This window comes from Argentina silus (assembly GCF_951799395.1).
Source record: "Argentina silus genome assembly, chromosome: 3".
Lineage (NCBI taxonomy): Eukaryota > Metazoa > Chordata > Actinopteri > Argentiniformes > Argentinidae > Argentina > Argentina silus.
The window spans coordinates 17,360,420-17,372,042 of record NC_139657.1 but is presented as its reverse complement, the minus strand read 5'-3'; the positions used below and the strand labels follow the sequence as shown (position 1 = coordinate 17,372,042).

At 44.0% G+C, this 11,623-nt stretch overlaps 1 protein-coding gene across 1 annotated transcript; it reads right to left on the bottom strand.

Annotated features, from left to right (window-relative positions):
• Window positions 1-9,066: 9,066 nt before the first annotated feature.
• Window positions 9,067-11,206, bottom strand: gins3 (GINS complex subunit 3). Its single transcript, XM_083666942.1, has 3 exons — window positions 10,959-11,206; window positions 10,354-10,587; window positions 9,067-9,715 (listed from the first exon to the last, which is right to left on the bottom strand). Exons 1-3 carry the CDS (start codon window positions 11,127-11,129, stop codon window positions 9,485-9,487), a joined length of 636 nt encoding a protein of 211 aa, XP_083523068.1. The 5' UTR covers window positions 11,130-11,206; the 3' UTR covers window positions 9,067-9,484.
• Between the last annotated feature and the right edge of the window lie 417 nt (window positions 11,207-11,623).

Below are 11,623 nucleotides of genomic sequence, written 5' to 3'. Positions count from 1 at the left end.
CCCAGAGTCTATTCTGACCAAAACGGAAACTTTGGCATCTCCATCTGTCTAACCTAACTCAGCCTCTAACACATGCAACTCTATTACTCTACCATGTCCCAGGGGATGATGTGTGGTGTGTTAGTTATTAGGGCCGATGCTGCTCATTGGTCACAACAACATAAACCTTAAGTCCTAGGTTTTACAACTCACTCCAAAACACAAGACACACACACACACAAAGGAGCTCATTATCCTCAAGTAATGAAAATCAGGCCTGTACTTTGCAGGGACGTTAATAAGCTATATATATATATATATATATATATATATATATATATATATATATATATATATATATGTTCTATACTGTAACAGGGACAGGTTTCTATTATAGCTTTGTCTAAGGCATAGCTAGTAGCACTGATCTGTATGACGCACTTCTTTTCTGGGGTTAATAAATTCAACCTGACGACCTCGTGCTCACGCCAATGCAGGGGCTGGCACAGAGTACAGTGGTACAGCCCAGGGGGCACGGAGCCTCAGCACACAGCTAGGAGACTGTACCCCACAAGCTCATTGACTCTGTGCTGTGTTGTACTGTACGCAAGTGACAGTACAGCATCCAGGGTGCAAGTGTCCTTATAAATGTTATTTAATTTCATTGCCCTTTTCTATGATTTATGTTTTGCAACCTCCTAATGCAATCAACAAGAGTTGAGCTAAGCTTTGGAGGAATTAGTCCTGGTCATATACATCATTTAAATAATTCTATAAAAATATCCAAATTGTGCACAGTTAACATCCAGACTACAGATAGATAATGACTTACCTGTTGTGGTGGTTATGAGCTTCTAAAGATGCTGTTGATGCGTCTGGGTTTTGCAGTGTGTGTTTCTCCGTCTCTCTCTCTCTCTCTCTCTCTCTCTCTCTCTCTCTCCCTCTCAGTCTGTTCCGGAGTGTGTGTATGTGTGTGTGTGTGTGTGTGTGTGTGTGTGTGTGTGTGTGTGTGTGTGTCTGTGTGTGTGTGTGTGTGTGTGTGTGAGTATGTGTGTCTGTGTTTGTCTGTGTGCTACAGAGAGAGAGGCTGTCTACTCTATGGGGTCTGTGCAATCTGGATCTCTCTCTCTCCCTTCCTCCCTCCCTCCTTCCCTCCCTCCCTCCCTCCCTCCCTCCCTCTCTCCCTGGTAATAAACAGAGAACACGTGTCATCCCAGATGATGCAGCATGAGAGCACCGCCACTAAAAGATCAGAAGTGAGGGAGGAGAGAGAGGGAGAGAGGGAGGGAGAGGAGGATGAAAGAGGGAGGAAAGTAAGTGATGAGAGTTAATCTGAACGTAGGAGAGGTGGTGAGGAAGGAGAGGTGGTGAGAAAGGAGAGGTGGTGAGAAAGGAGAGGTGGAATATTGTGGAACACTATTTGGAGGCAGAAAGAAGATAAAGAGCAGAAACAGAGTTTAGTTTCTCTTGTCTTCCTCTAGAAATACAGAGGGTGAAGCTGCCACTGCACCACTTAGTTCATAATAATGAGCTTCAAAAACGTCTCATATTTTTGGAACACCCACGGTGACAATAAAATCCACTGAAATACTGAAAATGACACTGATGCCTCCACTCCTGGCACGTCTCAACTCCAGGCGGACTCATGCAGACACCCTCACACCCACACAGACTTAGACCGACACAACAGGCTTAAGGCTATCAGCTGGTGTCCTTTCAATATATTTCTCCTTTGATGAAAATGGAAGAGAACATCATGCAGACTATCTGTAACAGTTATCATCAGTAACAGTAGTGTGCAGCATCCATCAATATGGAACATCCGGTCTTCAGTATCTTTCCCTGTTCTCTTCCATTGACAAACTGACCTACTTTACCCCTGTCTGACTAGACACAGCAGGATCAGACAAGATGGAGCGATTGCCAAAACAGAGCCTTGTCTACCCTGTTGATCTCAGTAAAGTGGACACACTGCTTTGTATGCCATAATCAAAAAGGGGTTTAAAAAGGCTTTTCTGTGATCAACCTGTGATCAATTTTATTTTTCAATTATAATAATGGCAACCGCAAAAACAACAGTAGGGACGACAAAGACACAGACAGACTGACACCGCCGCCCATCCTACCTCTCAACCCTAACCCCTCCATCCCTTCAACAACTGTTCTTGTAGGGATTTAAATACGCTTATGCCTTACAGAGGACAAACACAGACTAGTCATGAGGTCATCACGAGTCATCATTGATACCTGCTGTATCATGTTCTCCTGTGAGAGGGAGGAGGAGGAGGAGGACCAGGAGGAGAAGGAAATGATGACACCCACCCCCCCCCCCTCTCCATCAGCTTAACCTGGAACATCGATTAGAACGTTGCATGATGAGGTCACTGCCTCGCTGGTCAATGAGATCGATATGTCCTTGTTATTGAGTTCTCCCCCTGGGCAGAGTGTGTACTGTACCACCCATCCCGTAGTTGTGTTGCTATGGATGTCTATTGTACAGTTGTGTTGCATTGTGTGTTGTGTTGTGGGGCTATTGTGTTCTGTGTTGATTGGGAAAGACACCTACGGTTAACCCTTTACATTAAGTTGGTATACACCAGTGGAGGCAGGTGGATAAAAAGTCAGGGTGTGCCCAGTTCTGTTTTAGGGAGACTAAAACAAACACATTAAAATACAAAATATTTTTCTATGCATTTTATCTGGATCATTGCAAACTTACACATTGAAGGAATGTTGAAAAACTAAAATGGACTTCTTCCTCTGAGTCTAACATTGATTGACTTAAATGGCAAAGTAGTTATTTGTTTGATACCATTCCTCATTCAATTCCATGTATTATAATGATGTCCTCTGATTTCTACTTCCACCAGCCTCCCCTGGTACTGTATACACCTGTGCTATAATAACGCTGTGTCATAATGCTGTACTTACTATTACTAGTATGGGATATTGTCCACAAGTATCAGTAGGTTTACTGAATAATACTCACTGAGATATTCAGGACACGGTTTGACAGATGGTGGATATTGTGACTCCTGCAGTACAGTTGAGCTTTAAAGCTGTACTGTACAGTAAGTGTAGCAGACTTCAGTGTTCCATTTGTCTTTGAGTCTTCAGGGAGCCTACTATTCTGAAGGACTACTGCTGACTGTACAATGAGGTGCAAGCGCAGACTGGAAGCCCACACCGCCAATATTTTGTAAGGAGTGTCATATAAAATGTATTATTCTTTAATACAGTGACATATGTCACATCATAGATATAGAACAATAAAGTACTGTTCTATCTGTGTGTCGCACACTATTAGATCAAAGCTCTTCAGATCTCATCATCAGCTCTTCAGATCTTCTGTTTTTTCTTCTTCTCAGAACCCATTCAACTTGCAAAGCCAGATATGAGCCAGTATAACAAAAGCATGGATAAAAAATGAGATACCATGCTCTTAAAATTCACAGTAGTACTTCTCTCAAACCCCCTAGACACACATGCACATGTGTGCACGTGCGAATGCGCATACACACATACACACACACACACACACACACACACACACACACACACACACACACACACACACACACACACACACACACACACACATACACACACACACACACACACACACACACACACACACACACACACATACAGCAGACAGATTAGAGCACACAGTGTTCATTAACAAGGAGCTCTTGACCCCCATTTGTCTTGTAGGGATGCTGGTGGTGCAGTAAGCAGGTCAGGGGCCTTATTTGGGCGTAGACATAGGCAGTGAGGCAGAGAGCAGCCGTTAGGGCGTGGCAGCTGGTTGGCAGGCAGAGTGAGGGAGATTATGGAATATGTTTTCAGGCCTGGGGGGTATTATCTCAGGGGAAATATGTTAAAGAGGAGCTCTTGATATGTGGAACAGACCTGAGTTCAAATAGTATTTTAAATCATTTCAAATATTTGGCTGTACTTGATTGAGTTTGCCTGGCGCAACAAAACCAACAAAAGTGTGTTTGTCAGTGTGTGTGTGAGTGTGTCTAGGGGGGATGAGAGCAGAGCAGGAGAACAATTTCTGTTGTAGCAGAGGAACAGTTGTATTGTATTGTGTGTGACTGAGACTTTTTTTTGTTCAGACAGTACTGTACTGTAATTTACTCTGCCAGAGAGAGAGAGAGAGAGGGAGAGATAGGGAGAGGAAGAGAGAAGGAGAGGGAGAGGGAGAGGGAGAGAGAAAGAGAGAAATAACACTGAGATTGGCAATAGTGTAGTGGGGAGTTTTACTTATTGAGCCTTGTCAATTCCATTTGTTGGCCCATTCGCCAATGCTCCAATTTCACCATTGATCGTCTCCAATTTCTCCCCAGCTGGTGACAACAACATGTCCTTACTTTGTTTTTGGTAGAATCGCCAACCTGACAACTAGACTTCTAGTACATAAATCAACTCCCCAGTTTGTCTCATAGAATTGGAATTCATAGAGCATAAAACTCCCATTCAGCGGTCCATGATGGGTGTACCAACCAGACAGCCATGATTTGAGGGGTTCATTCATTCTTACTCTACACTTTGTTTGTCCATATCCCCCTGTCTAAAAGCTCATCATTTTCAGCTGCAATACCAGTGGAGTGATGGCGCTGCGTTCATGAAGGGCCAGCTGAGAGGACTGTTGTTTTATTATGAGTCATCTGTGAGTTATGTTGAAAATGAGCCTCTCAGCGCGGGTGGTGCCACTGCTCTCTGATGTATTTATGGACACCTCTGCCTGTCTTGACAGAGTTAAAGCCCCCCCCCCTCTCTTTCTCTCTCTCTCTCGACAGAGCTAAAAGCCCCCCCACCCCCGCAGAGGTATGGAGATGGATTATTGGATTATCATCTTATTGAGAGGGTGCAGAGAACAGGTATCAAGTCAGAAAGAGGAAGAAAGACAGAAAAAGAGAGTTGATGACCTCCCATAGATTCATAGGTAACATATTTATTCATTTGAGTTTTGTAAGTCAATTAAGAACAACTTCCAATGATGACTTGCTTTGTCCCACTTTTATTCCTTATCACCAACTAACACTCATCTGTTACAAAAGCGTGTTTTCAGCGTCAGATAATAGAAGGATGAACATGTTCCTCTCCATCCTCCCGCCCTCAGCACGTGGCATTGTTGCGCTGTTGCTCCGGTGCCAACCAGAGCACAGTGGGGGGAGATTATAGACATTTGAAGAGCGTTGCGGGGGCGTCCACTCAGATACAGCTAATCCCCACACCTCATCACTGAGATGTGGCTGCAGCAGCAGCAGCAGTCAGTGTTCCTGCAGACTCCTCATCTTCTCCTTCTCCAGGCCTGCAGGCAGGGGCCTCGCTTCCCTTTATAAACATTTTCTGAGACGTGCAGAGAAGACAGCACCGACAGGCAGGTGGTCTGAGGGAGAGGGGCAGAGAGGAGGAGGAGGAGGTGGAGAAAAGAGACAGCTGAGGTCTGAGGAGAGACAGAGGGAGAAAGAGACAGGGGGGGGGGGGCAGATACGTCTGAAGAAGAAGGGAGGAGGAAGAGGAGAGAGAGAGAGTTAGAGGAAGAGGAAGAAGCAGAGAACTCAAATAGACATGAGGTCTGAGGAGCGAGAGAGGGAGGAGGAGTATAGTAGGAGGAGGAGAGGGGAGACAGACTGGAGGTTTTAGGACAGAGAGAGAGAGAGGGGGGGGGGGAGGGGAGAGAAGGAGGAGAAGGCGGACAGACTTCTATTGATGTTCATGTTCCCAGTGGTTAGAGGGATGTTCCCAGTGGTCATCTCAAATATATAAACAACATTAAAAGTTTACTTTCAGTAACCTAGATTCATGCTCCTCTATGTGAGGTTATAGAAGGTACTTTATGTTTCTGGATGGTTAAAAACACACAATGACAGAAGCCAGTATTTTTATTTTATTTTTTACAGCTTGCCTTTTGAACTTTCCACACCTCTGATCATATGTTCAGTCAGATTCGCAGTGAAGTCGTTATGGTTAAAAAAGGGGCAGACAACACACAATAGCAATCTGAAAAGCAGAAATGTGAGAAAACACAACTAATAATGAGATGTGGTGTTAGGATAAAAACAACAAAATCCCTACCATCTTGATTCAGTAGGAGAGAAATACATTGTTCAGATGCACTGTAGATCAAAGCCTTCTATGTGGGCTAGGGGGAACAACATCACAAGGCCTTGTTATTAGAGATGTGCTGGGTGAGATGTAATTGCTTCACAGTGCACTTCAGAGAAAAATTAATTAGATGGGTAATTTCATGGTAACGGTGCATTGACAGCTTTGGTCATAATAAAAGCCTTACTCTGTCTCTGCATAACATCTAAAGAATAAGCCTAGAGTATACAGCACTTCAACACTGCCAGCATAAAGGTTGCTTTTGAATTCTGCTGTCGGAGAAGCCCATTAAACTAAACAGAATCCAGAGGCTGTGGTAGGGTTGTGTGTGTCAGTTGCTGGACTATGTCCCTAACTCTACCCCTTTGTTGTTTATAATCTTTTGGCGGTGAGTACAGCACTGTAGTTCTCCCCAGCTGACTCCTGAGAAGAGAGCTCTCAGACAATCCTCACAGCACTACAGTAGACATGCCTAGATCATAATACATACAGAATCATAAAAGACCACATGGCAGGAATCCACAGCTGATGTGTGGTGAGCTTTTATTCTGTTCTTTTTTTTTTCAAACATGGCAGCCCTGGCATCACTCAAGTGGGTGCTACACATTGCTATTGACTGAGGTGAGTTCTCCCCCATGCTATGTAAAGTGCTTTGAGCCCTGCATAAGTATTTGGACAGCGAAGGCGTTTTTCTTCTTTTGGCTCTATTCTCCAAAGGTTTGGATTTGAAATTAAACAATTAATTTGTTGAATTACAGACTGTCAGCTTTTATGAGGATAATTGTATAAATATTGGTTTCACCATTTAGAAACAACGACAGTTTTTATACATAGTCTGCCCATTTCAGGGCACCAAAAGTATTTGGACAATTGGCTTGACAGGTGTTTCTGATTAGTCAGGTCCAATCTGTCACATCATTTATGGAGACATAAGAGAGCTGTCAAAGTCTAGTCTTGATTCTAGGCTCTGCATTTACCGTCTGCTATTGGTGTCTGTCAACATGAGGACCAAAGAGGTGTCAATGAAAGTCAAGGAAGTCATTATGGGGCAGAACAATTTTAAATCAATCACAGACATAGCCCAAACATTAGGCTTGCCAAAATCAACTGTTTGGTACATCAATAAAAAGAAAGAAAACAAAAGTGAGCTCAGCAATCGCAAACGGCTTGGTATGCGGACCAACTGAAGAATGTTCACCATAATTAAGAAAAAAACCCAAACAACTGTCAGATGGATGAGGAACACTCTCCAGGAAGTAGGCGTGGATGTGTCAGAGACTACCATCCGCAGAAGACTTCACCAGCAGAACTACGGAGGCTACACTGCAAGGTGCAAACCACTAGTCTAAAAAACAGGATGGCCAGGTTACAGGTTTGCTAAAATGTACCTAAAAGAGAGAAAATTCTGAAAAAAGGCCACGTGGACAGATGAGATGAAGATTAACATGTACCAGAGTCATGGCAAGAGGAAAGTGTGGAGGAAAGAAGGAACTGCCCAAAATCCATAGCATACCACCTCATCTGTGAAACATGGTGGAGGGGGAGTTATGGCTTGGGCATGTACTGTATGGCTGCCACGGGAACTGGCTAACTTGTCTTCATTGATTATACAGTATAAGTGCTGACGGAAGCAGCAGAATGAATGTACAGAAACATCTTGTCTGCAAGACAATGACCCTAAACATAGCAACTGGGGAACTAGTCAGATACTGTATATATGCAGATTGAAATACAATTGAACATGCAACATAAGAGAAAAAAATATCTCAAAACAAACAACAACTGAAGATGGCTGCAGTACAGGTCTGGCTGGGGTGAAACTGCACCTGTCTGCACAGATCTGGGATCTGTGGACTGGAGAAAAGAGATTCTGGGTCCCGAGATGAATGGACGAGTGACAACTGAGCTATACCTGACCACTAGAGGGAGATGACTGAATGGTCCAGCACAGGGAGGGGATCTTCAGGAGCCTGCATATCTGCAGGATCTCTATTTTGCCTGGTGTAGCGGAGGTGATTTGGAATAGGTAGCCCTGCCTGAAACATGTAACCTCATGTGTCATGCTCTGACCTTAAGGATGCCACGTTGGTCTAATGGTAGATGCTTGGGTCTTCCTTGGGAGAGCTGGTTACTGTCCACACACCTTGTCTACCAGATTTTAATACTCATTTAAAAGGAGGAACAAGTTGTGGATCCCTGGTCCAGCATGGAAGTCTAAATGTTGATGTACTGTACTGTAGACTAGTGCTGGGGAAGTTCGATAATACTGTATTCTATCACGCCAGCCCTCGCTCCAGCCCCCCTTCCCCTCCCCTCCCCTCCCCTCCCCTCTCCACAGAGGGCACTCACCCCAGAGGGAACATCAATAGCTTCGATCACCAACTCATTACAGGCCAGACTAACTATCAACTGACCTACATTTAACACATGAGCAAGCAGCTAGGACTGGAGCACATAAACAAACACACTCTGTTGTTAACCTAGCTAGAGTTACTCTCTGGGGACAGAGTTATACTGAGATCACAGGTGCTGTGTCAAAGCTGAAGCTCTTCATAAAATTTCATCCGAGTCTCAATAAAGAGAGAGAGTGTGTGTGTGTGTGTGTGTGTGTGTGTGTGTGTGTGTGTAGTGCTGAGGTTTGCAGAGTTTGCCCTTGTGCATAATGACGCAGATGGAGCACTTGATAACTCACACACACAAATGTGACGTGTCTGAATGTCACCTCTGGATATCAAGCAGCACCACCACAGGGACGAGGCAAATGACTTTAGGGAGCTACATCCAGGTAGTTACATTACATGTTTATAATGATACAGCTATCAAGTTGTTGTTTTTTCAAAAAGTTATGTCATGCCCTCTGATGAATGTATTCTACATGCCTTTCAACATACCTCAAAGTATCCCACGGCACGCCTTTTTTATTCTTACATAATTCATATAAGAAAACATGGATGAGATCAATTTGAAAGGGAGGTCAGATACTTTTAATACAATTCAATACAATTATAGTATCCATAAATATACTGAATACAAATACAGGAAATATTTACAAAGGCTTGGCAAAAAGTTCAAACAAAATCAAACTGACAATGCTTACACCATACAGAGTACACATTGAGAAACAGCATAGACAATATGATCTAGAAAACTGTTATCTTGCAGAGAACAGACGCTCACCCATTTCTCTTGCCCCTGTTCAGTCCCATCTCTCTTGACCTGTGTTGTGTTGTGTTGGACCAGTCCAGGGTCAAATGCACATTAATCAAATATTTGGAAGTAATTGAGGTGCACGTGATTTAGCTTGGAGCTTGCACTTTTGGGACTATTCCATTGAACCAGCTCAAGTATTTGATCCAGGACTGTCACTCTGTGACGTTGCTCCAGTCCCTCAGGCCTGCAGGTCAGTCATCTTCCTCTTGCGGTAGTTGAGCACCAGGCTTGAGGCTGTGAGGTGTGATGCCCTGCCCCTCTCCCAACGCTGGAAGCTGTTGAGGCCACTTTGCCCCGCCTGAAACAGCGCCCTCTCTAGGTAGTCCAAACGCTCCACCAGCGCAGACATGTCCTCGTTGTAGGCATTCTGGGAAGAGTCCATGATCCTTCGGAAACGTCCGATAAACGTCTGTGGGTAAAAACAGATCTCAATATCCATGTTTACGTTATGGGTCTGTCTCAATTGAAAGGCAGCTGTGTTGACACTAAATAAGGGGAGAGTAAGCCCTGCACTTTGAGCAAGAATACATGACAGTATCTAGAGAAGCAGATAATCCTTTTTCATTCATTAATCTTTTTTTAAAGAGGCCTTGGTTTGTGATTTAATCAGTCTGCCCAGCAACAAAACACACAACATTAATCAACATGCCGGTAGACATATGATCAGATGGCTCCCCCTGGTGGACAACTATGGGACATAGCACTCAATGGGTGTGCTTATGGACTTTCAACCATTAGCCACAGTATTTGTTGCTGTTTTTCTGGCAGTCTATAGAGAAGCAGTTCACTGTGTGTTTGATGGCATTCTGCTCTCAATCCTAAATAGTACCTAGGCCTAGTAGGCACTTCTGAAGATCTGCAAGGATTAGATTAGTGTTACCTAAGGTAAGGTATTACAGTAACCTTGCCCTTTAATAGGCTGATGGAACTTTCACCATTGCTGGTTAAACCTATCCAGTTCCTCTCAGATCACCACAAGTGCCTACCGTATAGGGGCTAGGGGAACATTTGGAACTGAGCACTGTGTGTGTCTGTGTGTGCGCTCACCTGAAGCACAGCCTGAGCAACCTCTGTGTTCTCAGGGCTGTCGAAGTGCAGCATCTGGGAGCCCAGGCCGTAATAGTAGGGACCCATTTTGTGCAGGTCCACCACAGTGGGGTCAGCATTGAACACAGTCCTCCAGCCCTCTTTGTAGACTTTAGGAAGCTCCACTGAGACCACACGCCTCTTCCTCTCGTACAAGCCCTTAGCCAGCCACAGAGGCATCTCCATCTTGGTACCCTGGAAGACAAAAGAGACACTTGAATGGATAAAAGGACTGTCACACATTCCCACTTCACGTCGTCATAATACCTTGACCAACCAACTACTGTAGCATTTACTGATCATTGCTAATGAATTACTGATGAATAGCTGAATCTACATAATTCTCCAGGCATTGCTATAGTCTGCATTAAGAGAGAGCAGCAGCTCGTTGCCGGATAGTTCTTTCTCAGGGTGGGATAAAGGGATGATAGCCTACTGTTGAATCAACAGGTGATGAGAACAGTGTTTTCGCTAATTTAGCTATAACAGTAACTAGCTGGCTAGTCTACCGACTTGATTTATCAGATGGTTACTTGCTCATGTAGCTACATTGGTTTTCGACTAACCTCTGGTATGTCCCGCGTGTCACTCGACTTCTCCAGGAATCCAAGCCGGGGGAAAGAGCATTCTGTCCGACTAGGCAGCCTCTCGTGCGACAGCAAAATGTCGTCAAGGGAAAATAAGTTCTCCTCCATCCCCACCCCTGGAGGCACGGGCACATACGACTGCGTCTCCATTAAAAAAAAATCACTAGCGCGACAAAGTATCAAGCCAAGATCTATCTTTGTTCTTGCCTCTGCGTGTTTCCACCTCCTTTTCCCTGGGTTGGCGCGAGACTTCAAAAATGACCCCGCGCAGCTGTCAAATTGAGCCAGACAAGAGCAATCGATAGCCGACAGTCAAAGCAGTCTCTTGTGAAAAACTGCCCCACAGTCAGATTCCTTCCTACACTGATTTAGATTTTTAAATGAATGACTCATTGAATTATGAACAAAGCTTATCGGCTTGTTTATAGACATGAGTTTGCAATGAATGTGATTTAATTGTTAACTCATCATTCCCCATTAGCTATGTTTAGGTTAGGATGTTTTTCATAAGGCCACTTGGGATGATATTGGGATAATATTTGTCTTTAGTTAAATTAAATGGAATAGCCTACCAGCCACATTGTATTTCTTTATGATTGATGGAATCCACTGTATTCCAATGCAACAACAACAGAAAAGTTTCA

Bases quoted from the DNA above. Each gene is read 5' to 3' on its own strand.
- gins3 (XM_083666942.1), bottom strand. From the start codon at position 11,129: ATGGAGACGCAGTCGTATGTGCCCGTGCCTCCAGGGGTGGGGATGGAG. The intron at 10,588-10,958 runs GTTAGTCGAAAA...TTTGTCTTCCAG, and splicing joins ACACGCGGGACATACCAGAG to GGTACCAAGATGGAGATGCC. The intron at 9,716-10,353 runs GTGAGCGCACAC...TTTTACCCACAG, and splicing joins TTGCTCAGGCTGTGCTTCAG to ACGTTTATCGGACGTTTCCG.